Source organism: Loxodonta africana, chromosome 7 (genome assembly GCF_030014295.1).
Source record: "Loxodonta africana isolate mLoxAfr1 chromosome 7, mLoxAfr1.hap2, whole genome shotgun sequence".
Lineage (NCBI taxonomy): Eukaryota > Metazoa > Chordata > Mammalia > Proboscidea > Elephantidae > Loxodonta > Loxodonta africana.
In genome coordinates this window covers 75,348,433-75,375,820 of record NC_087348.1, presented here as the reverse complement: position 1 = coordinate 75,375,820, position 27,388 = coordinate 75,348,433, and the positions used below count along the sequence as shown (strand labels likewise).

Here is a 27,388-nt window from a genome sequence, read left to right as displayed (position 1 = left end):
GCTCCAGGTGGCAATGGAAAGGGTCTAGAGTGATGCCATCAGGCCGGGCAGGGGAAGGGGCCATGGGACAGAGGGCCCTTCTTGTGTGGAGCACACTGCACCCCGGGCTAGCATGTGCACCTTTGGCACATCCCTCCAGGGCCTGCGGTCACACAGCCGCCCTGCCCCAAATGTACATGTACAATTAAGTGCCCCGGAGTTGCGAGGGTCCCTGTGTAGTCACTCCAGTGGGGAGGGCAGTCGGGGGTGGGCTTCTCAAAGAGACCATTTCTTCAGGGCAGTGTGGTAGAGAGAGATCAGCTGCCGAGCCAGTGCTCAGATGCCTGATGGGAGCCATGGGGGTGAGCAGCTATAGTATGCGGGGCAGAGGATGGTGCGAAAGCCCCAGGCTTGAGTGTGGATCTCGGCTGTTTCTTGGAAGTGGCTGCCTGTGAGTGTCCACATTTTTGGTCCATACCTGTGACAGGACATGCGGCCCCAGCGCCACCCAGCATGCCTTGCTAGCTGCCTCGCCTGCTGTCACCCCCTCTGACAGTGTCACCCAATGTAGTCTCCACCATCTGCACCCCTGCCCAGTTAGGCCACAGATATCATCTACTGTGTCAGTTACAATTCTTTCCATTTCAAGTTGCAGAGAACTTGCCCACACTGACTTATACAAAAAAGGGAAGGCTTCAGGTATGTTCTGATTGGAGGTTGATGGCATGACGGAGCTGGAGGAGGCTACCTCAAAACCAAACCAAACCGCATGCCGTCTAGTCAATTCCTACTCATAGCGACCCTATAGGACAGAGTAGAACTGCCCCATAGAGTTTCCAAGGATCGCCTGGTGGATTCAAACTGCCGACCCTTTGGTTAGCATCCGTAGCACTTAACCACTATGCCACCAGGGTTTCCAGAGGCTACCTAGAAACAGGGCATCTTATAAGATTGGTTTGGGAACATATTTGACTTTCCCTGGTTAGACCTGAGTTGGAAGGGGTAAGAAAAAGTACAGAGCCTGGCAGTCACTGATCAAGTGCAAACAGTTTGGGGCCAGTTGCTACACAGGTTGTAGGTCAGAGTTCTATTATCATAAATGGTCTAACCACTGTCCATTTGTATATTCAGTCTCTCAGTTTATTTATAATTATCAGCTCTGACTCATGGCACACTAGCTCTCTTCTACTTGTTTTGACCTTGTGATTGCAAAATGGCTCCAGTGACATTAGGCCTTAGATTCACGCTCAGTCAAGTCCAGCAGGAATGAACATGACTCTCTTTTCTAGAACATCCAGGAAAAAAACAAGAGGTTCCTTGCCTTTCATTGAATTAGGCTGCATCCTGTTCTACCCTTGAACCAGTCACAGTGGTTGCCAAGTGTAAGTCATGAGCCCCAAGCATCTGAACTATTTGAATGGCTGTTTGTTGTTTGTTTGTTTGAATATTAGAGTCACATTCAACAAATAACCACTGCACAAATAAAAGAATGACAATGAGGCTGACTTAAGTCTCCTTAAAGCTGAGCATTAGAAAAATATGACAGAGAATTTTCAGATTTTTGAAGAAACATTATTATGATCAAAGGCAACGGTACCAGGACATGTTGTTATGCATGCTTGAAGGCAACAGAATCATATTCTATAAAAAAATAGTTAGCCATTAAAATTAACAACTCAAAAATAGTTATATTCAGTTTAAAAAGAGAAGGAGTGAATTGTCAGCTCTCTGACAGAACTGCCAGGACTTGAACTGACCCAGCTCCCAACTCATGGTAAGAATCCTCAGGAGTAATGGTACTTCAACAAACCACCGTTTTGTGCTGTTGAGTCGATTCCAACTTATAGTGACCCCAGGACGGAGTAGAACTGCCGCATAGGCTTTCCGAGGCTGTAATCTTTACAGAAGCAGATTGCCAGGTCCTTTATCCCACAGGTTAGAAATGCCACCCTTTCGGTTAGCAGCCAAGCTCTTAACCATTGTGCCACCAGGCGCCTTTCAACAAACCGCACCTACTTAGAACCCTAAAGTAATGAACCTTCAAGAATGTAAGTTTAAAAAAAAAAATCTGATTCATAGTAACCCCACGTGTGTCAGAGGAGAGCTGCACTCCATAGGGTTTTGTTATTATTGTTGAGAACGTACAAAGCAAAACATACACCAATTCAACCATTTCTACATTGATTACATCCTTCAAGTTGTGTACCCACTCTCACCCTCCTTTTCTGAGTTGTTCCTCCTCCATTAACCTACTTCGTAGGATTTTCAATGACTAACTTTTTGGAAATAGATCACCAGACCTTTCTTCCAAGGCACCCAGCTCCGGGTAGATTCAAACTGCCAACCTTTCAGTTAGAAGCCAAGTGTTTAGCCATTTGCACCACCCAGGGACTCCTTAAGAATGTATGTAGGATGTTCTAATGTTCATGATGGAATCTAAATGAAACTTAAATGCAAATTATTTAATTGCAGGTTGTTATCCCTCCTTACGAAAATATTCCTGTGATTGCATAGAAGAAATTTCTTCGGTAGAACATTTCCTGCAGACACAATCTGTTGTCAGATTCAGATTGTACTTTTAAAATATATTTATAGATACCAAAATATTGTTGACTTCAAGTAATGAGGCTTCTATAAAGTTTCTTTAATGAACAAATACCATTTCAATGAATGAAATTAATAACTCTCCAAAATCTTAATAATAAATATAGAAATACACAAGATATTTGTATACTTAAGATTCTTTTAAGAAATTAAATGTTGTTGCTGTCGTTAAGTGCCGTTAACTCATAGCAACCCTATGTACAATGGAATGAAACACTGCCCTGTCCTGTGCCATCCTCACAATCGTTGCTATGTTTGAGCCCATCATTGCTGTGTTTGAACCCATCATTGCAGCCAGTGTGTCAATCCATCTAGATGAGGGTCTTCCTCTTTTTCACTGACCTTCTACTTTACCAAGCATGATGTCATTCTCCTGATAACAAGTCCAAAACACTTGAGACGAGGTCTCATCATCCTCACTTCTAAGGAGCATTCTGGCTGTACTTCTTCTAAGACAGATTTGTTCATTCTTCTGGCAGGCCATGGTTTAGTCACTATTCTTCACCAACACCTCAATTCAAAGGCATCAATTCTTCTTGGGTCTTCTTTATTCGTTGTCTAGCTTACACATGCATATGAAACGATGGAAAATACCATGCCTTAGACCTCAAAGTGGCATTTTTGATTTTTAACACTTTAAAGGGGTCTTTTGCAGCAGATTTTCCCAATGCAATGTGTCTTTTGCTTTCTTGACTGCTGCTTCCATGGGTATTGATTCTGGATACAAATAAAATGAAATCCTTGACAACTTCAATATTTTCTCCATTATCATCACAACTGGACCAATAAGCAGCATCAGGATAAATGGGGAAATTAAATAGTCCTAATTAATGATGACAGAATTAAGAAACAACAATCTTGCTATTTCCCCAGGATTCAGACCCCACAGGACTGCCTTTGGCACTGTAGCCCACTCAGGGAATTGGGCCCTCACCACCTCACAGTTGTTCTGGTTCACTGCTATAAGGAACTTCATTAGGCTTGGCCGACTTTTATTGATTGGACATAAAATGCAGCCTGTCCCTAGAATTTCCATTTGGTCCTATTCTTAGTCATTTTAGTTTATTTGCTCAGCAGAGATTCTCAACATTTGCCATAACACCATTGGCTGACTGAGAACACAACAAGGGGGGTATTTCTTTGAGTTTCTCATTTGCATGTAAGTCCGTCAGGAGGCCTTAAAGAGATGAGCCTTGCAGAATTTGCCCTCTTTTGCAGGCTACTGTGGAGCTAGGGGTAACTGTTTTACTTTCCTTCCTCTGCAATTTGACATGTCCTTGTGAAAAAGCTTTGGGTGGATTCCTGCCCTAGCTAATGAAACAGGGTAACCTCTACACCTCATACATTGCAAAACCAGCCCTCTTTTGATCTCTAAGGGAAAGGAAAGGCCACCCTTGGACGTTTAGGGTGGAATTTCCCCAGGACAGCCTTTGAAAACCACTGGCTTTGCACAGTCTAGCCTGACAGTTTCTCTCAGCCTGGATGGTGTACTAAGAAAAAGGTAGCTTTGACTCAGCAGTCTGTTAATGTGTGGTAGGATCAGACCAATTAGGCTGCACTACAAACAGAGGAAAAATTAGTATAATAGCAATGACTCCTTAGATTCTCAGCTTCCATAATAAGTAATGTTTATCTTTTTATCTCTCTGACTGTGTCCAGTCACAGGCGTTTCCAAGATCCTATGTAAATATGCAAAGGAAAGGACAGGCCTGAGACTTTATAAAAAAGAGACTTTATGGCAGGCAGTAAATTGAGGAGTTTTAGAAACCCAAGGGATTCCTTGCATGAAGAAGCTGGCTATAGCATTTGACCCCAAGCTTGATGTGTCACAGACCATGGGTAAAAGTAAGACTTTAACTCACAAGCCCAAGCTGCTCCCTGCCTATGGGGACAGGGTGGGGCTCTTGCATGGACTTTATTGGCCAGCGCACCTTGAAAGGAAATGCCTCTTATGGATAGACTCTACCCACTCACTGCTAGGGGGGTGGGAAGGAAACCTGTCCCTCAATCATCTCTCAGCAACTCCACCAGGTTCCCTCTCAAAATACATACACACCCTTGGTTCCTAACTATAAAAGAAAGGGGAAACTTAAATAGTACAATCCCTGGCAGAAACCACAACACTAATGAATATTGATCAAGGCTTCTTAATCTGGGCCTATTTTTTTTTTTTTTTTTAATGGGTAGACTTCAAGGGATCAGGGAATGCTCGAATTGATATACAAAAGTTAACTATATGAATGTTTCTTTTTCTGAACAGTGTTTCAATAGCAGATAGCAAGTTTTCAAAGAAATCTGTAACTCATAAAAGACGAAAGATTAATTGCTCTCAAACTTAATCTATTATATGGGCATTTTTTCCTATGGTGTGAATTTTTAATTCACTGGATATAATAGAACCAATTAATTAGTGAAAATGGTTTGCATTGCAATCACTACTGTTGGTTATATAGAGGGAGCAGGGGAAAGACTATTGGGGAACAGATCCTTTCCTAGACTGGGTTAACATTGGCTGAATAACAAAAGTCATAAGAATGCATGAAAAGCAGTTAGGAATGACAGCATCAGTCGTGATAAAAAAAATTATAGATAAATTTACAGTTACAAAAACACTATTTTCACATTGATGGTGTGATGTCTTAAAAAAATAATAGTGTGAAGTATATTACTTTCCTAGGAATCGACTCGACGGTATTGGGTTTGGTTTTTTGTTTGTTTAGGGCTACCATAATAAATTACCACAAGCTCTGTGGTGTAAAAGGAGTCCTGGTACTACAGTGGTTAAGAGCTCGGCTGCTAACCAAATGGTTGCCAGTTCAAACCCACCAGGGGCTCTGTGGGAGAAAGATGTGACGATCTGCCTCCCGAAAGATTACAACCTTGGAAACCCTATAGGGCAGTTATACTCTGTCCTATAGGGTCACTATGAATCGGAATTAACTTTAATGGCAATACATTTGGTTTTGGTTTATGTGGCTTAAAACAACAGAAATATATTCTCTCCTAGTTCTGGAGGCTAGATATCCTAAATCAAGGTGTCATTCTAAGAAAAATGCGCACAGATGGTAATATGCCCCAGATGCAATAAAAAATAGACACAATTAGTTGATTACATTTGTTTCCCAAAAGAAAAAAAAAAAATCATACATTCTTTGGCAAGCTTTGGGTATATGTTTTTGCCCTGTAAGTGAAACTGGACCAATGTTTCCAAAAACAGTGGCCTACAAATGAAAAGCATATCAATATAATAAATTAAGAAACCATCACAAATTGGTCTTTAGTTACAACACTTCATAAATATTTTCTAAGCTATCTAGATAAAATCCAGTTTTGGATTATAATTTCTAAGGATCCCTGAACTAGAGTCAGTGTGGTCTTCTCAGTAAATACTGTTTATTTTCTACTGTATCATGGACCATATTTTCACTCCGAAAGTAAAAATCCCATGCCTTTATTTGTTGGCTTCTTGGGGCAAAGTGGGTCTTCAGGCCAGTCTGCAGTAATTCCAACAATTTCAGAAAGTAATTTGGCAATATCTATTAAAATTTTCAAGCACACATTTGCTTTGCCTCATCAAACCATCTTGGTGAAATCTATTCCACAGCACAAGTATTTACTAACATGTAAAACTGGGTTCTTTATTTTAGCGTTGTATATACTGACAAAAAACTAAAAACAACCTAGATGACCATCATTAAACAAATGGTTGAAGAAACTGTGTTATAGCCGATACTAAGGAACATTGAGCATCTATGAAAAATAATAACATAAATATATAAATATGCCCCTGATGTAGTATCGAACATGGATATTCAACAAATTAAACACACTCATACCAAGAAAAATAATCTGTTTCAGCATTTATTCAACTTAAATAGAGGATGGTTGGGTAGTAACCAAATACCACATGGCTTTTCTCAACACAGTCAGACTGTGTGCGCAACCACTTTTCTTCTCCATAATTTCATGAAAGCTCTTTTCATCTCACTATTTCGCAAGCTGTAGATCAGTGGATTCAGCAGAGGGGTAAGCAATGAATAAGACAGTGACATCAATTTCTTGGTTTCTGGTGAGTAGCTGGATTTTGGTTGTAAATAAGTCATAATGGCTGTGCCATAGAAGAGGGTCACAGATGTGAGATGAGAGGCACAGGTGGAAAACGCCTTTTGCCTCCCAGTGGTTGATGGCATCTTCAGGATGGCAAAGAGGATTCGAATATAGGACAAAAGTATCAGTAAGAAAGGAGCCAGAATAATTAAAACAGTGCCTGTGAATGCATAGATTTCAAACAAAAATGTGTCCGCACACACAAGCTCTAGCACTGGAGGGGTTTCACAAGAAAGATGATTAATTTCATTGGGGCCACAAAAAGGAAAACTAAAAACCCATGGGGTTTGTAGGGTAGTCATTGAGAAACCTAAAGCCCATGAGGACGTAACTAATTTCATAAAAACCCTTTTGTTCATAATCATTCGGTAGCTCAGAGGATGGCAGATTGCAGCATATCGGTCATAAGCCATTGCCCCCAGGAGAATACATTCTGTCCCACCAAAAAGAAGAATGAAATACATCTGTGCAAAACAGCCAGCAAAAGAAATAGTCGCTTTCTCTGTGGAGAGGACCACCAGCATTTCAGGCATAATAACTCCACTGAAACTCACTTCCACCACAGATAAGTTCTGGAGGAACAGGTACATGGGAACATGAAGGCTCTGGTCCAGGGAGATGACAACGATGATGGTGGCATTTCCTATCAGGGTCACCAGATAAATAACCAAGAAGATTCCAAAGAGCTGCTCTTGGAGTTCAGGAAAGTTAGAAAATCCCAAGAGGATGAATTCAACCACAGAGCTTTGGTTTTGCCTTTTCATTTCAGTAGTGGAGCATATGTTGGTCTATGGACATGGTATATAAATTATGAAGTCACAATCCAATAGGCGAGAGTTCGCATCTGCATTCACCTGAGGAATTCTTGGTAGATGTAATGATGAGCCCATGCTGACAGAAATTCAGGTTGGCAATTTTGGAGGATGGCCAATTACTCGGATTAATGAATCTTTCAAATGTAAGGGAAGAAGTAAAGAATCTGGCTCAAAAATATTGTCTGAAAATTACAAAATAATAGTGGAGTTTGATCGCAAGTTGTACACTATGTAGTTCCAAAACTAAATATATTCTTTATTAACCATTTTCTTAAAAGAAACATGAATATTTGAAAACTTAAGCTCTATTCCCATAACATTGCTATATCATCTTTTTTCTCAGTTATATATAAACATGGAATTTAAGACCACAAAAAAGTGTTAAAAAGTAGAAAAATGGAAAAAGATAAACACCAAAATATTTTATAACAACTTAATGATTCAAAGTTGCAGCAAAGTTGATATTTATTCATTATAAATACTCATTAGGGTGTAAAAACACCTGTATGTTACTTGGGTAAACGTGACAACACTCTGTAGAAACACACAAAGGGGGTTTGGTTGAATTTTAGATGTACTTATCTTAGGTGATCTGACAATTTATGAGAATTGGCTTCAGGCTTATTGATTTCTGCCCAGGCTGAACCTGGCCAGTTATATTCAAATTTGCCTGGATGGGAAATATCCAAGGCCATTTTCCACGGCCCTTCCTTGTGATCATGATGGTTTTCAAAACCAAATAAAAAGCCCGTTTTCTGGTCATGCGAACCTGTGATTTAAAAGTTGTCTCTCTCTTTCCTCTCTCTTCCACTCTCCTCCGCATCAAGGAGTTCATTTAATCATTAATTATGCAACAAACACTGAGTGAGCACGTACCATTTTAGAGGCTCTGTACTCTCAGGCATGCATTTGGGCCCTAAGCTCAACAGAGAGATCTTCCCTGAGACAACACTACATAAAATAGCAACCTACTCCCTACCCAAGTCTCTCTAATGCCTACCTCTTATACCTTGCTCTAACTTTTCCCGTTATCACCAACCAACATTATGTATATAAAATAAATGTATAATATATGTAATATGTATATAATGTCAGTGGGGGATACTATATATATTTGTTTTATATATATAAAATATTTGTTGTTAGGTGTTATCGAGTCAGTTCCAACTCAAAGCAACCTTAAGTACAACAGAATGAAACACCACCTGGTCCTGTGCCATCCTCACAATTGCTACTGTTTGAGTCCATTGTTACAACCATTGTGTCAATCCATCTCCTTGAGGGTCTTCTTTTTTGCTGACCCTCTATTTTACCAACCATAATGTCCATCTTCAGGGACTGATCCCTCCTGATTACATGTCCAAAGTACATGAGGTGAAGTCTCGCCATTCTCGATTCTAAGGAGCATCCTGGCTGTACTTCTTCCAAGAAAAATTTTTTCTTCTGGCAGTCCGTGGTATATTCAAGATATATACATGTGTATGTATGTGTGTATATATATGTATACACACAAGTATACATATATATAGAAAGATGATAGGTTATTGATAGATGTACAATATATTGTTTATATATGTGTGTGTGTATATGTGTACAAACAATATATTCACAAGGCCTACAACCATCCCTGGTCAATAATACCTGCTAAACGAGTAATTTTTGAATAAATGGATATAAAAGTTAGGAAAGTACAGACTCTTCCTGAAGAAATGCAGTATCTAAAAGAAAAACCAAATTAGTAAATGACTGTATTGGGAAGCATGAATAAGAACAAGTGCTTCAGAAATTTAAAGGAAGGAAGAATTACTTCCGAATGGGAAGGGAGGATGAATGAACACAATCACAGGATGTCTTGCATAGAAGGGTTATTAGGTAGAAGGACAGCATGAGGAGGAAGGCTGAATTGCTAAAGTCAAAAGTTAGTAGTAGATGGCATCGTAGCACAGAAAAGAGGCCTACTGACCTTTGTGTGATGCTTTGAACCAGAACTTCATAGTGGGACATGAGGAAGTCAGGAGGCTGGAAGGACACATCGAGGTCAAGACATAAAATGTTGTCTCAAGTTCAGACCATCACCACATTAGCAGAAAGTAGAAGGCAAGTTGGCCTTATCTCTAGCTGAGTCTGACCTGAGTTATATTGTAAAATCAACTATCTATATTAACTATAATAATTATATTTCAGATGTCAAAAAATCTCCTAAAAATAAAAAAATGGACTCTGTATGATCAAATATTTAAACCATCTCCAATGGGGAAAAAGGAGCCCTGGTGACACAGTGGTTAAGAGTTACAGCTGCTAACAAAAAGGTTGACAGTTCAAGTCTACCAGCCACTCCTTGGAAACCCTATGGAGCAGTTCTACTCTGTCCTAAAGGGTCACTATGAGTTGGAACTGAACCAAAGGCAATGGGGTTTTTAATGGGGGAGAAAAGAGAATAGCATATATTCACTGTCAAATACAGTAAAACCTGCAAAAACCAGAAACTGTATAAGGCAGAAATCTGTCAGAGAAGGAAAACTCAAATATTTTCCACTAAAACAAGTAATAGAAAAGTGGTAAGATTACATCCTATCAAAGGCAGAAAACTTGTGAGACCCAGAAAAATACAGCAGTCCCATGGAGTTCTGTTTCTCACAGGTTTCACTGTATTTAAAAGCAGATAAGTTTTGAAAATTAGAAAATTTAGAATTTTGTATAAAAATATAAAACCTTCATAGATTGATTAAATCCACGTTAGGGAACAAAACCATATTACTGCCTTCATGAGAAGCAAAGAGTAACTGATCATAAATGCTCCATCTTTCTATAACTATAACTAGAAGACCCTAATACTGCCTTGGGTAACTCTGACATGTAATACTAGGGCAGATCACTCCCTTCTCTAGCACTAAGTTCTCTTCCAGTTATGAACTTGTAATAGTTGATGCTTAAAGGTCTAATTATCACCCAAACTTTTTTCTGTAAAGAAAAGAAAGAGAAATTAACTAGCACGCATCAAAACCAGAGTCTACTGATTTGAATGTTTCGGATGTGGCTTCTGATTCCTGAGCCATCACTTCAAAAGCATCTCTAATTATTAGTGAGGGGAACTGTAAATAGAAAGCCTGCTAACAGCCCACTCAATCAGAATCTTTGTCTCTTACCTATTGACTCTGTCTCTTTGATTTTCATGCCATTTTATCCAAAGCTTTACCTCTAATCAAAAGCCACTATCTCATAAGTACCACTCAGTCATTCAATGCACTGATTCTAGAACATTATATGACACTGAATCACATGCCCTGGAGAATCCCTCCCGGGACAACTTGCAATCACATTATACACACTTTGCTGTATTATTGTATGATAACCAAAGAGTCTTGAACTTGGTCCCTCAGGTGTGATAGTGAATAGCACCAACCTGGAGCACAACTCCTTAGGATTTCTACAGGGAACAAACATCCTTCACACAAGAGACTCAGTTTCACCCTGACATGTCCCAACAGCACGTGAATGAAAAGGTTGAATAAATGTTAGTAGATGAGGGAAAAGGAGAGAGGAGGGGAGTTGAGGGGGTGAGCGAAGACAGGCAACTTAGAGCTGGACAGAATGGACAGTTTGTGCAATGGTAGGAAACAAGTTAAGCAGATTGAGGCCTAATATGTGAAAAGCCTGGATATCCCCCTGGAACACTTTATCTTTTCTAGTATAAATAGAAAGGCACTGAAATTTTTTGAGAGAAAAGTCATTACAGTTGATTTCATACTTACCCATTGCTGTTGAGTCGATTCCTACTCATAGCGACCCTATAGGACAGAGTAGAACTGCCCCATAGGTTTTCTAAGGAGGCTGGTGGATCTGAACTGCCGGGCTTTTGGTTAGCAACCATAGCTCTTAACCACTGTGTCACCAGAGCCCCATTTCATAATTAATGCTATTTAATTTAAAATTTAAAGTAAAAAGTTCTGATTAGCTGTTTGACTTCGAGCATTAATTATGTTAGTAATAATTTTATTAATCTCACAGGATATGTATGCGGATCAAGGGACTCAGTCTAAACTGGCTTGAGCAATGCGTGAAACTTACTGGCTCAGTCCCAGTAGAGCGTAGGAATGGATGAATCTTCAGGCTTAGCTTTATCCAGAACTCAATGTGGCCAGGACCTGTTTTTTTCCCCCCTACTTCTCATCTCTGACAAGGTTGCATTGTTAAGGAAGCCCTCCCTCCCTGGTGACAATAAGGCTGCCAACAACACTTATGCAACAACACTACACCTCTCTCTAAAATGGGTTGTTATCACAGAATCCAATCCAAGGACCTCTTCCAAATCACTCATGATGTTGGAATTACATACCCTTCCATGAAACAGTCATGTGATCTGGGCATGGGAAATGCTGCCTAATATGTAGGTTTCATGATTCCTGTTCTATAAGTGGAGACAGCAGCAATCTCTTGGGGACTTTTGTCATGATGACATGTGCTATATTTTGATGTTAGTAATGGTAGCATAGGTTATGTGTACTTAGTGAGATGTCATCAAGTTGTACCATCATGATTTGTACACCTTTCTATATGCATATTAGATTTCAATGAAAAGCTTATGAAAAATATTTCAGACAGATGCTAAAGAGATAAAAAGGAAGTAATATTAATATCAAAATGCAATTAAAAGCCACAAGTATTAAACTAAAAAAAAGAATTTTATATATGCACATTCTATACAAAACAGTCAAAGGATTTAACACAGAAAAAAAAATATATATATATATATATAAAACTAACATTGACAAAACCAAAATATGAAGATTTTGACACAGTTTTCTCAAGGTTTGACCAAGAAATACAGATGGGAAGACCTCAAAAAAAAAAAAAAAATCCTATATAGCAGATGGTAATGAGAGAGTAAATAGGAGACAGAAAGAACATCTTTTATCCTGATAATCATTATTTTTCTCCCAAAATATCTATGGAATGTTTACACAAACTGATTATGTACTTTGTCATGAAGAAAATATCAATACATTCCAAATACTTAACAATCAAGCAGATAACATTCCAGTGTCTCTGAACCATGTGTATGGGTTTTGAGCTTAGAATCTCAGGGGTACCTCATAACCAGTTCTATGGCTGAAAACGGAACTCCCTGGACTCCCTCCCACAAGGTGCTGTCCCAACTTAGGTGCTTTTCTTCATTCTCCCACAGTTCTTTTCTGCTTCCCACTGTTGGGGGGAGACGGGACAGATGGGACTCTTCATGTGGCGGGAAGGTGGTCTAGCCTCAGGATGAAGTTTTTCTTTTTTTAATCTGAATTTATGTTGTGAGGATTAACTTCTTTGAGGCATATTTCCTGCACTTTATGCTTTCCATAAGCTAAGAATGTCTGCCCCTTCACAACTTTGAGTTACATTACAAACACTCTTGTTTGGTAGCAACCTGGTACAAGGTACCATTAAGGAGAAGAAAAGCTCATTCTGCTTCGTCAAATAAAATGTAGATAAAGGGTGATGAATAATGACAGAGTATTTGGAGAGAGAATAATGAGGGAGAGCTGGGAGGAGAATCAAGGAAGACTGTCTTGAGGAAGTAACATTTTAAGGAAATCTGAGGAAAGTGTAGGAATTAGCCAGTTGAAAAGTAGAGTGAGAAATGCATATTACATGGAAAGAAAGACATGTTTTGACAGCTCCAGGTCAGAATGAGGTAGTGACGCCATAAATCTGAAAGTAAACCTTGTATCAGAAAACAGTAAACGAGTCAGTGAGCAAGCTAGTAAATGAGTTAGTGAATAAGTGAATGAGCAGAAATATAGCAAGAAATCATAGGAGGTATTTACAAAAAAAAAAATTTGCTGTTGGATCGATTCCAATTCATAGCAACCCTACAGTACAGAGTAGAACTGCACCCATGGGGTTTCCAAGGAGTGGCTGGTGTATTAGAACTGCCGATCTTTTGGTTAGCAGCCAAGCTCTTAACCACTGCACCACCAGGGCTCCAATAGGAGGTATAGGCAGGGGCCAAATCAAGAAGGGTTTCATAGGCCATTTTAAAGATTTATTTTTTAGTTAGAAATAGAACTACCATACGACCCAGAAATCCCACTCCTCAGAATATACCCTAGAGAAATAAGAGCCTTTACACGAGCAGATATATGCACACTCATGTTGTTGCAGCACTGTTTACAATAGCAAAAAGCTGGAAGCAACCAAGGTGTCCATCAATGGATGAATGGGTAAATAAATCATGGTATATTCACACAATGGAATACTACGCATCGATAAGAATAGTGACGAATGTGTGAAACATTTCATAACGTGGAGGAACCTGGAAGGCATTACGCTGAGTGAAATTAGCCAGATGCAAAAGGACAAATATTGTATAAGACCACTATTATAAGATCTTGAGAAATAGTATAAACCGAGAACACATACTTTTGTGGTACAAGGTGGGGAGGGAGACAGGGTGGGAGAGGGTTATTTACTGATTAGTTAGTAGATAAGAACTACTTTAGGCGAAGGGAAGGACAATACTCAATACAAGGAAGGTCAGCTCAACTGGACTGGACCAAAAGCAAAAAAGTTTCCGGGATAAACTGGATGCTTCGAAGGTCAGCGTAGCAAGGGCTGAGGTTTGGGGACTATGGCTTAAGGGGACTTCTAAGTCAATTGGCAAAATAATTCTATTATGAAAACATTCTGCATCCCACTTTGAAGTGTTGCGTCTGGGGTCTTAAATGCTAACAAGCGGCCATCTAAGATGCATCAATCGGTTTCAACCCACCTGGATCAAAGGAGAATGAAGAACACCAAGGTCACACGATAACTATGAGCCCAAGAGACAGAAAGGGCCACATGAACCAGAGACTTACATCATCCTGAGACCAGAAGAACTAGATGGTGCCCAGCCACAAACGATGACTGCCCTGACAGGGAGCACAACAGAGAACCCCTGAGAGAGCAGGAGATCAGTGGGATGCAGACCCCAAATTCTCATAAAAAGACCAGACTTAATGGTCTGACTGAGACTAGAAGAATCCCGGCAGTCATGGTCCCCAAACTTTCTGTTGGCCCAGGACAGGAACCATTCCCGAAAACAACTCATCAGATATGGAAGGGACTGGACAATGGGTTGGAGAGAGATGCTGATGAAGAGTGAGCTACTTGTATCAGGGGGACACTTGAGACTGTGTTGGCATCTCCTGTCTGGAGGGGAGATGGGAGGGTAGAAAGCGTTAGAAACTGGCAAAACCGTCACGAAAGGAGAGAGTGGAAGGAGGGAGTGGGCTGACTCATTAGGGGGAGAGTAAGTCGGAGTATGTAGTAAGGTGTATATAAGCTTATATGGGACAGACTGACTTGACTTGTAAACTTTCACTTAAAGCACAATAAAAATTATTTTAAAAAAAAGATTTATCTTTTAATCTTAAGTGCAGCAGAAACCAATTACAATGTTGTAATCAGGGAGAGACATAATAAGGCTTATACACAGAAAGAAATCATTTTTTCCCCGTCCGCATTGAAAATGGTTGGAAATTATAGTGTCATCTTCAAAGCCAAAAAAGCATGATTTCAAGTATCAGTTTTCCTAGATGGCATGAAATAACAGCTGCTGCTGTTAGAATCAATGTTACCCAGAGTAGAATCAGAAACTGGGTCCGTTTGGACTGATGTCTTTTGTTAAGATTATTACCAAATAGAAAATTGATATGCCTCTAAAATCATTATATGTGCAACCAAACCTTGCCAATACAAGCTTCTGTATCACCACCAGAAAAGGCGTAAGTGAGGGTGGACTTCAGCGATGTTCCAAAGTCTAATGATAGCCCAACAAGCATGAATCTCTCAAGAGCAGAGATTATTTCAGTCAACTGTGGATCCCCAGGTACAGGTCACATTAACAGTCGTGCTTAACAAAAACTTATGAATCAATGACTGAATGAACAAATGCTGGGTCCTTAGGCTTTTCAAAATAATCATGTGTGTGTGTCTAAGGCCCTATTGAACCGGTTCCTTTAAAATCAATGAAATAGAAATTTCAGTACACCAAGAGACAGAATCCAATTAAAGGATTTGCTAGTGCCTGCTTAATGACCTACTGAAAAGAATGTTATACAACATTCAGATATTACTCACACTGGTTTTAACTCTGTGATGATGAAATTTCTTTCTTTAAAAAATTCAGTTTTGCACCTTCACTTCTCATTTTTGGCAGAAGTAGTTGTAAATAAAAAATGGTTTTTCCCACAACTGAATGACAGCTTCATGTTGGAACAGTATTTTAACTCCTTTGTTACAATCCCTGGAGCAAAAATTAAGGGCAATAGGAACTCATGCGATGTACATTCAATAAAGGGGTCTGGCTTTATTACCTAATACCACTGTCAGGTGATGTTGCGTTGATTCTGATTCATGGTGACCCCATGTGTGTCAGAGCAGAACTGTGCTCTTTAGGGTTTTTAGTGGCTGGTTTTTCAGAAGTATATTACCAAGGCTTTCTTCCATAGCACCTCAGGGTGGACTCAAACCAACAACCTTACAGTTAGCAGCCAAGCATATTAACCATTTGCACCACCCAGGGACTCACTGTTACCTAATAACACTATTAAAATAGTTAACAAGCATGAAATGTTCCAAATGTTGCAAGATTTGAAGTTATTCATTTTGGGAAAGGTTGTGCAAGTAGTGTTGTAATTCAAGGACCACAGAAAATAACAATCAGTTAATCACATTTGCTTCCCACGAAAAGAAGGAAGGAAAGACAGGAAGGAGGGAGGGAAAGAGGAAGAAAAAAAGGACCAAAGGAAGGCAGAAAAAGAATCATTCATTGTTTAGGATGTGTTTGGGGAATTTTGGGCCTACAAAGGATAATTAGATGAAAGTCTCCAAAAACAATAGTCTATACACGGAAAAAAACAACATTACTATTGTCTTAGTCATCTAGTGCTGCTATAACAAATATCACAGGTGGATGGCTTTAACAAAGGGAAATTTATTTTCTCACAGCTTAGTAGGCTAGAAGTCCAAATTCAGGGTGTCAGCTCCAGGGAAAGGCTTTGTCTCTCTGTCAGCTCTGGAAGAAGGTCCTTGTGATGCATCATTCTTCTCTTGGTCTGGGCAAATCTCTGCACAGAGACCCTGGTCCAAAGGATGCACTCTGCTCCCAGCACTGCTTCCTTGGTGGTATGAGGTCCCCACTCTCTGCTTGCATCCTTTTCCTTTTGTCTCTTGTAAGATAAAAGGTGGTGCAGGCCACAGCCTGGGGAAACTCCCTTTACTTTGGATCAGGGTTGTGACCTTAGTAAGGGTGTTACAATTCCACCCTAATCCTCTTTGACATAAAATTACAATCACAAAATGGAGGACAATCACACAATACTGGGAATCATGGCCCACCCAAATTGATACACACATTTTTGGGGGGACATAATTCAATCCATTGACAAGTATCAAGTGAGATTTCGAGAAAGTTCTTATTTGTTCTCTGCTCACTAATATTGGATGAATATTTGGCACGTACACAGAGAAATACAGTTTTGGGTTATAATCTGTGTAAGTCCATTAATGAGAACCAGTTTGGTCATCCCCCCAAAAAATAGCTGCACATTTTTATTCATTTATGAAACAGATTTTCACTCTAGAAGTAAAAGCCTTATCTCTGTTTGTAGGTCTCTTGAAGTTCTATCCAGTTAGTGAAACTGAATGGGTCATCAGGTAAGTCTGGACTACTTACATTCATTTTGAAAAAGAATTCTCCAATAGCCACCAAAATTTATAAGCACATGTACTCATTGCCCCATATGTATCACTTTGAGAAATCTATCATATAGAATTAAAATGCATCAGGACATATGAACATAAGCAACTAGGTGTTTATTGAAGCACTGTCTAATGGCAACACTCTAGTAACAACCTGGATGTCCGTAAAAATGAAAGCGTGAATAAACTGTTGTATCATATGCTACCACCACCCATCTGTCAGTCTGTCATACTGTGGTGGCTTCTGTGCTATGATGCTGGAAGCTATACCACCAGTATTTTACATACCTGCAGGGTTACCCAAGGTGGACAGGTCTCAGTGGAGCTCTAGACCAAGACAGACCAGAAAGAAAGGTCTGGTGATCTACTTCCAAAAATTAACAAATGAAAATCTTATGGATAGCAATAGAACATTGTCTGACATAATGGTGAAAGATGAGTGCCCTAGGTTAAAAGACATTACACAATAGCCACACAATGGGCTCAAGCATATCAACTATCACAGAGGTGGCACAGAATGGGACAAGGTTTCATTCTGTCATACATAAGGTTGCCATGTGCCAGAGCCTACTCCATGACAACTAATGATTAAAACAACAACATATGAAAATTATATGTCTATGAAAAGGAATGGCCACAATTTATTATTGAAAGAGGGGGAATACCCCTTATATGTTATCAGACTTGAGGAACTCAACAAATTAAACATACTCATACCACGAAGAAGTCCTGGTGGTGCGGTGGTTAAGAGCTCTGCTGCCAACGAAAAGGCCAGCAGTTTGAATCCACCAGTCACTCCGTATAAATCCTATGGAGCAGTTCTACTGTGTCCTCTAGGGTCTCTTTGAGTCGAAATCCACTCAACAGCAGTGGGTTTTGTTTTTGGACATACTAAGAAGGCAATCTGTTTACACCATTTATTAAATTTAAATAGAGGACAGTTGGGCAGTGGCCAAATAGCACGTGATTTTTCAACAGTCAGACTATGTGTAAAACCATTTTTCTTTGCCATAATTTCATCAAGGCTCTTTTCATCTCAGTGTTTCGCAAGCTGTAGATCAGTGGATTCAGCAGAGGGGTAAGCATTGAGTAAGCCAATGACATCAGTTTCTTGGTTTCTGGTGAGTAGCTGGCTTTGGGTTGTAAATATGTCATATTGGCTGTGCCATAGAAGAGGGTCACAGATGTGAGATGAGAGGCACAGGTGGAAAACGCCTTTTGCCTCCCAGTGGTTGATGGCATCTTCAGGATGGCAAAGAGGATTCGAATATAGGACAAGAGTATCAGCAAGAAAGGGACCACGACAATTAAAATAGTGCCTGTAAACGCATACATTTCAAACAAGAAGGTGTCAGCACATGCAAGTTCTAGCACTGGAGGGGTTTCACAAGAAAGATGATTAATTTCATTGGGGCCACAAAAAGGAAAACTAAAAACCCATGATGTTTGCAGAGTGGCAACCACGAAACCTAAAGCCCATGAGGATATAGCTAATTTCATAAAAACCCTTTTGTTCATAATCATTGGGTAGCTCAGAGGATGGCAGATTGCAACATATCGGTCATAAGCCATTGCCCCCAGGAGAAAACATTCTGTCCCACCAAAAAGAAGAATGAAATACATCTGCGCAAAACAGCCAGCAAAAGGAATAGTCGCTTTCTCCGTGGAGAGGACCACCAGCATTTCAGGCATAATAACTCCACTGAAACTCACTTCCACCACAGATAAGTTCTGGAGGAACAGGTACATGGGAACATGAAGGCTCTGGTCCAGGGAGATGACAACGATGATGGTGGCATTTCCTATCAGGGTCACCAGATAAATAACCAAGAAGATCCCAAAGAGCTGCTCTTGGAGTTCAGGAAAGTTAGAAAATCCCAAGAGGATGAACTCAACCACAGAGCTTTGGTTTTGCCTTTTCATTTTAGTAGCGGAGCATATGTTAGTCTATGGACTAAAAAAAAAAAGTATATAAATTATGAAGTCACAGTCCAATAGGCGAGAGTTCGCATCTGCATTCACCAGCAAAATTCTTGGCAGAAGATGTAATAACAAGCCCATGCTGACAGAAATTCAGGTTGGCAATTTTGGAGGATGGCCAATTACTAGGATTAATGAATCTTTCAAATATAAATGAAGAATTCTGGCTCAGAAACCTTGTTTGACAGTTACAGAATAATAGAATTCTACTACGAGTTGTAGATTATGTAGTTTGAAAATTAAACATATCATTAAAGCAAACACAAATACTTGACAACTTAGGTTTTATTCCCATAACATTGCTCTATGTATCATTTATTTTCCTCAATTTTATATTAATATAGAATTTAAGACCACAAAAAAAAAAAGTGTTAAAAAGTAGGCAAGTGTTAAAAAGCAGCCACCAAAAAATTTATAACAACCTAATAATTCAAAGTTACAGCAAAGTTGATATACATTTATTACAAATATTAGGTTCAAAACACTTGTACATTCCTTGGTTAAATATGACAATACTCAGCAGAAACACACAAAGGAAACTGAATTTTGGGTGTACCAATCTTAGGTGATCTAACAACTGTACGAATTGGCTTCAGGCTTATTGATTGCCCAGGATGGACCTGGCCAATTATATTTGGATTTGCCTGGATGAGAAAATTCTGGTGCCAGTTCTCTACAGCCCTTCCTTGTGACCATGACAACATTAAAGTGGTTTGCAGAACTTAGTAGAAAACTGCTTTTTTGGTTGTTCTAAACCTCTGATTTAAATTTTGTTCTCTCTCTCTCCTCTCTCCCTCTTATCAAGAGATTCGTCTAATCATTACCATTTTTGAAGCTCTGCACTCTCAGACATACATCTGAGCCCTGAGTTCAACAAAGAGGTTTTCCCTGACACAACAATCATAAAATGGCAACGCTTTCCCTACCCAGGTCTATCTAACGCTGACCTCTTACGCCTTGCTATTTTTTCCCATTATCACCAACTGACATTATATATATATATGTGCAATATGTTCACAATGCTTACAATAGTCACTGGCCCATAATAGCTGATAAACCAATATTTGTTGAAAAAATGAAAATAAAAATTAGGTAAATCCAGACTCTACCTTAAGGAATACAGTATCCAAAAGAATAATAAAACCAGTACACAACTCCATTAAGAAGCATGACAAATAAAAATGCTTTGCAAATTTAAAGAACGGAATGATTTGCTTCTGAATAGGGAGGGAGGGTGAATAATTGTAACCCTAGAATGTCTTGGGTGGCAGGGTCACTAGGAAGAAGGAAGGCATGAGGAGGAAGGCTGACTTGCTCAAGTCAAAAGTTACTGGATGACATCTTAGCATAGGATAGAGGCCTATTGACCTTTGCATGATGCTTTAAAAACAAGTAGAATTTCAAGGTGGGACATGAGGCAGTCAGGAGGCTGGAAGAACATGTCAAGCTGAAGACATGTAATGTTGTCTGGAGTTCAGATCATCATCACATTAGCAGAAAGTAGAAGGCAAGTTGACTTATTCCTGAGTTGGACCAGAGTTATACTGTACCATCAAAGGTCTGTAATAACTATATTTTAGATGTCAAAATCTCCTAAAATTAGTAAAATGGATTCTGTAGGACCAAATAGTTAAAACCTACATCTAATGGTAAAAAATAAGAACAACATATGTTCAGTTTAAAATACTTAAAAGCATATAGATTTTGAAAGTTGGAAAATTTAAGGTTCTATACAAAAATATAAAACCTTCATAGAACTGATTAAAAAAATGATATGGAACAAAACCAAATTATTGCCTTTATAAGTGGTAAAGAGTAACTGACCACAAATGCTCCATCCTTCCCCTATAACTAGAAGACCCTAATGCTGCCTCGGGTAACTCTGATATGTAATACTAGGGCAGATCACTTCCTTTTCTAGTACTAAGCTCTCTTCCACTTATAAACTTGTAAGATTTGGTGATTAATGCATGCAAAATGCTTATAGATCTAATTATTACCCAAACTTTTCTCTGTAAACAAAGAAAGAGAAATTGACTAGTATGCATCAAAACCAAAGACTACTGATATGAATGTTTCAGCTGTGGCTAGTGATTCCTGCTCCCTGAGCCATCACTTCAAGAGTATCTCCAGGAAGAATGAAGAACACTGAAGACACAAGGTAATTATGAGCCTAAGAGACAGAAAGGACCACGTAAACCAGAGACTACAGCAGCCTGAGACCAGAAGAACTAGATGGTGCCTGGCTATAACCAATGACTGCACTGACAGGGAAGACAACAGAGAACCCCTGAGGGAGCAGGAGAACAGTGGGATGCAGACCCCAAATTCTTGTAAAAAGACCAGACTTAATGGTCAGACTGGGACTAGAAGGACCCCTGAGGCCGTGGTCCCCAGACCTTCTGTTAGCCCAAGACAGGAACCATTCCCAAAGCCAACTCTTCAGACATGGATTGGACCGGACTATGGGTTGGAAAATGATACTGGTGAAGAACGAGCTTCTTGGATCAAGTAGACACTTGGGACTATGTTGTTTTCTTCTGTGTGGCGGGGAGATGAGAGGGCAGAGGGGGCCAGAAGCTGCCCAAGTGGACGTAAGGAGAGAGAATGGAGGCAAGGGCTGTGCTATCTCATTAGGGGGAGAACAATTAGGAGTGTATAGCAAGGTGTATGTAAATTTTTGTATGAGAGGCTGACCTGATTTGTAAACTTTCACTTAAAGCACAATAAAAATTAATTTAAAAAAAAAAAAAAAGCAAGGTGCAGAAAGTAAGTACATCATACCACATATATGTAAGAAATACTTGGAACAATTCTGGAAGGGTAGACAAGAAACTGGTAGCAGTAGTAAAGGAAGCTTTCACAAAGGAAGTGTTGTATGGCCTTGAGTTTTGAGAGAAAGGCAGGAAAAGAGAGGAAAAGTATCTTAGGCAGGAGAAACAGCATGGGCAAAGGCAGGGAGCCTTGGGTGCGGTCAGTGCTGGGGAAGTGGTACGTAGTATTTCCCCTGCCCCAGGGCTCAGATTCCAGTCCTCTCCATGATGGCTGTGGCTGTGGCTATTTGGAGGCCATATTCCCTGTGCTTCAGAGATAACAGTACAGACCCACTCGCTCTGGAGAAGCCAGAGGAGACGGTGACGTAGGAGTCTCAACTGTCTCAGAGATGACTCAAACCAAATGGATGGGTCACACGCCACTGAGCCCTCTAGTCACAGGACACCATCCACTAAACCTGCCAGGCTGCCATTTACCAAGTTATGGTGGACAGATTCTCAGGTGGCCCCGTGATCTCCATGCCCTAGTATAATTAAGACAGAGGTCCCCAGGCTGTGAAAAATTCCATTGCCTCAAGCAGTTTGCTTGGCATGCCTGGGAGCTTTACTTTAAAATCCTGGTTCCTTTGCTTGACACCCCCTGTAGCTTTACATTGAAATCCTGGTTCGCCTCTCCTTAACTGCTGCCCAAAACTAGAAGAAATTGGCATAAACCGGTTTAGGCATCATGTTGATGCTCAGGATAACTTTTTTGCTCATTAAATACCTCATACATAGTAACTTCCTCTCCTCTAGGTGTTTAACTACCATTTTTTGAGCATGAGATGCGCGAAGTTACATGTAAACCCCATTGTGCCTGCATAGTGTGATTAAGAGCGTTGCTGATGTAACTTGTATGAACTTCCTACTTGTGTATCCTTTAAAAATAACCTTGCCTTTCACCCTCACTGAGCAGTCTTGGTGGCAGCAGCCCCAAAATTTCCTTTCTTTGTGCAGCAGCCCCTTTCCTTTCCTTTCTTAAAGGTGCCTTCCATCCTCCAAAAAAAAAAAAAAAAAAAAGAGCATCTCCAATTATCAGTGAGGATAACTGTAAATAGAAAACCCATTAACAGGTATTCAAGTAGAATTTTTCCTTCCTTACCTACTGACCTACCTCTTTGATTTTCCTGCAATTTTATCCAAATTTTTACCTCTAGTTAAAAGCCACCATCTCATAAGTACAACTCAGTGACTCAATGCACTGATTCTATAACATCATAGGACTAAATCATATGCCCTGGAGAATCCTTCCGTGGAGAACTTGTGATCACTCTGTAGACAATTTGCTGCATTATTTTATGATAACCAAAGAGTCTTGAACTAGGACTCTCAGATGTAAACACTCAATAGCACCAACTTAGAGCACTACTCCTTAAGATTTCTACAGGGAAAAAGTACTCTACACACAAGAGACTCAATTCCACCGTGACACCTCCCAGTAGGACATGAAGGCAGAGGCTGAATAAATGTTAGTAAATTGGGGAAAAGAGGAGAAAGGAAGGTGAAGTGAGGGGGTGAGCAAAGACAGGCAACCTAGAATTCAACAGAATGGACAATTTGTGCAAAAGAGGAAAAGAAGTTAAGGCAAGATTGAAGCCTATTTGTAGAGAGTCTGGATGTCCCCACTAGAGCTTTATGTTTTCTAGTAGAAATGTAGAGACACCGGAAATATTTGATAAAAACAAGTCCTTACAGTTGATTTCAGACTTATAGCTATTTAAATTAGAGTTAAAAGATCTGACTAGCTGTTCCAATTTGAGCATTTAGTGTGTTAATAATTTTATTAATCTCACAGGATATGTGTGAGAATCAAAGCACTCAGGGCTCAGTCTAAACTGGCTTGAGCAGAGTGTAGGGAAGGATGTATCTTCAGGCTTGGTTTTATCCAGAACTCAATGTGGCCAGGACCTCGTTTCTGTCTTCTAATTCTTATCTCTGCTTTCCTAGAGTAGGTTCCATTGTCAAGGAAGCTCTCCACTGCTGGTGATAATAATGCTGCCAATAACACTTAGGGAACAACACTCATCTCTCTTATCTGTGTCCAGTGGAAAATGTACCATTTATCCCAAAGAAAATGGGTTTTTATTCACAGAATTCAATCCAAAGAGACCCTCCCCAAATCATTCACCATGAAGGGATTACCCAGCAATGTTTGAACCATTCATGTGACCCTGGGATGGGAAATACTGCTGAAATATAATTAGAATCATAAAACTCTTATAAGAAAACATAGGGATAAATCTTTGGGACCTCGTTTTTGGCAATAAATTCTTAGATACGACAACAAAAATCCAAGCAACAAAAGATAAAATAGGTAAACTAGACTTCATCAAAATTAAAAACTTTTACGCATCAAAGGACTTTATCAAGGAAGAGAAAAGACAAAGTACAGAATGGGAGAAAGTATTTGGCAACATATATCTGTTGTTCTTGCTAGGTACCATCAAGTTGGTTCTGACTCATAGCAACCTCACGTACAACAAAACAAAACACCGCCCAGCCCTGCCCGTCCTCACAATGGTTGCTATGCTTGAGCCCATCATTGCAGCCACCTTGTCAATCCATTTTGTTGAGGGTTTCCTCTCTTTTACTGACCCACTACTTTAGCAAGCATGATATCCTTCTCCAGGGACTGGTCCCTCCTGATAACGTGTCCTAAATATGTGAAACAAAGTCTCACCATCCTCACTTCTAAGGAGCATTCTGGCCGTACTTCTTCCAAAACAGATTTGTTCGTTCTGGCAGCCCATAGTATATCCAATACTCTTCACCAACACAGTAATTCAAAGACATCTGTTCTTCTTTGGTCTTCCTTATTCATTGTCCAGCTTTCCCATACATATGAGGCAATTGAAAATACCATGGTTTGGATCAAGTAAACCTTAGTCCTCAGAGTGACATCTTTGCTTTTTAACACGTTAAAGAGGTCTTTTGCAGCAAATTTTCCAATGCAATATGTGGCTTGATTTTTTGACTGCTGCTTCTGTGGGCATTGATTGTGAATCCAAGTAAATGAAATCCTTGACAAAGTCAATATTCTCTCCATTTATCGTGATGTTGCTTACTGGTCAGCTGTGAGGATTTTTGTTTTCTTTACGTAAGACTGTAGTTTTTGATCTTCATCAGTAAGTGCTTCAAGTCTTCTTCACTCCCAGCAAGCAAGGTTGTGTCATCTGTATATCGCAGGTTGTTAATGAGTCTTCCACCGATCATGATGCCACGTTCTACTTCATATAGTATAGCTTCTCAGATTATTTGTTCAGCATACAAATATGAGTAAGTATGGTGAAAGGATAAACCCTGACACACACCTTTCTTAATCTGAAGCCATCCAGTATCTTCTTGTTCTGTCTGAACAACTCCCTCTTGCTCTATGTACAGTTCCCTCATGAGCACAATTAAGTGTTCTGGAATTCCCATTCTTCACAATGTTATCCATAATTTGTTATGATCCACACAATAGAATGCCTTTGCATAGTCAATAAAACACAGGTAAACTTCTTGCTGCTATTCTCTCCTTTTAGCCAAGATCCATCCAACATCAGCAATGATATCTCTCATTCCACATTCTCTTCTGAATCTGGCTTAAATTTCTGGCAGTTCCTTCTTTATGTCCTGCTGCAACTGTTTTTGAATTATCTTTAGCAAAACTTTACTTGTGTGTGATATTAATGATATTGTTCAATAACTTCCTCATTCTGATAAGTGTTTAATATCTAGGATACACAAAGAACTTTTACAACTCAACACCTAAAGGACAAACAATTCAATCCAAAAAATGGACAAAGGACTTAAATAGACATTTCACCAAAGAGCATACATAAATAGCCAATAAGCACATGAAAAGATGTTTAACATCTATGATCATTAGGGAAATAAACATTATAACCACAATGACATACCACTTTGTACATACTAAACCTAAAAAGTCAAATCTGTTGTGGTGAAGTTGATTCTGACTCATGGCGACCCCATGTGTTAGAGAGTAGAACTGCACTCCCTAAGGTTTTAAAGGCTGTGAACTTTCAGAAGCAGATTGTCAGGCCTCTCTTCTGAGGCTCCTGTGGGTGAGTCAAACCAACAACCTTTCAATTAGTAGACAAGTGCTTAACCATTTGCGCCATCCAGGGACTCCTTCATACATATACTGGGAAGGCTATTTTCAGAAAACAAAAAAAATAACAAGTGTTGGCAAGTATACAGAGAAATTAGAACCTTCATGCATTGCTGAAAATAGTTTGATGGAACCTTAGCAAGTTAAACATAGAATTACCATAAAAACTAAAAAACCTGTTAATGTTGAGTCAGTTTCAACTCATAGCGACCCCAGGACACAGCTATTCCACTCTTAAATATATACCCAAATGAATTGAAAGCAGGGACTTGAACAGACACTTATACACCAATATTCACTGCAGCATAATTCAAAATAGCCAAATGGTGGGGACAACTCAAGTATCATCAACAAACAGATAAATGAATGAACAAAATGTGGTATCTACACAAAAAACAAAAAACAAACCGGTTGCCATTGAATTCAACTCATGGCAACCTCATATGTTTTAGACTGGATTGCCAGGCCTTTCTTTGGAGGCACCTGTGGCTGGATTCAAACCACCAACCTTTTGGTTAGTAGACAAGTGCTTGACTATTTGCACTATCCAGGGACTTCAGAGTAAATATACACTGGAAATATTATTTAGCCATAACGAGAAATGAATTTCTGATACACACTAGGACATGGATGAACCTGGAAAACATTATGCTAAGTGAAATAAGTCAGACAAAAAATAAAAATATTGTATGATCCCACCTATGTGAAATATCTAGAATAGGCAAATGTATAGAGTCAAAAGCTTATTATTAGTGGTTACCAGAGGTGGGAGGGAGGGTAGAAAGAGAAGTTATTCCTGAAGGTATACTGAGCTTCTGTTTGGGTTGATAAAAAAATCTTTTGGAAATAGTGGTAATGTTTGCACAATATAGTGAATGTAAAGAATTGAACACTTAAAAATGGTTAAAATGGCACATTTTGTGTTACATATATTTTACCACAATAAATTTTTTCAAAGAAATAGATTTCTAAATAACTTGTAAGTCATGAAGAAAAAAAGGAAATTAGAAAGTACTTTGCACTGAATAATAATGAATCATATTATGCATATATGACACAAAAATAAGATTGAACAGTAATGAACTAAATGTGCACCTCAAGAAATTAGATACAATCAATAAAATAAACTCAAAGAAAATAGACGGGAAATTACTAATAAAGAAACATAATTTAATGACATAAAAAATAAGCATACATAGAAAATAAAAAAGGTCAAAAGTTTATTCTTTGAAAAGTCTAAT

The 27,388-nt window shown here is 39.3% G+C and overlaps 2 protein-coding genes across 2 annotated transcripts; both read right to left on the bottom strand.

Moving 5' to 3' along the window:
* Positions 1-5,933: 5,933 nt before the first annotated feature.
* LOC100657151 (olfactory receptor 10A6) lies at positions 5,934-7,454 on the bottom strand. The gene has a single exon (XM_003412025.3). The coding sequence runs from the start codon at positions 7,452-7,454 to the stop codon at positions 6,510-6,512; it is 945 nt and encodes a 314-aa protein (XP_003412073.2). The 3' UTR covers positions 5,934-6,509.
* Positions 7,455-16,084: 8,630 nt separating this feature from the next.
* On the bottom strand, positions 16,085-19,168 carry LOC100669386 (olfactory receptor 10A3-like). The gene has a single exon (XM_003412176.3). The coding sequence runs from the start codon at positions 19,161-19,163 to the stop codon at positions 18,219-18,221; it is 945 nt and encodes a 314-aa protein (XP_003412224.2). The 5' UTR covers positions 19,164-19,168; the 3' UTR covers positions 16,085-18,218.
* Between the last annotated feature and the right edge of the window lie 8,220 nt (positions 19,169-27,388).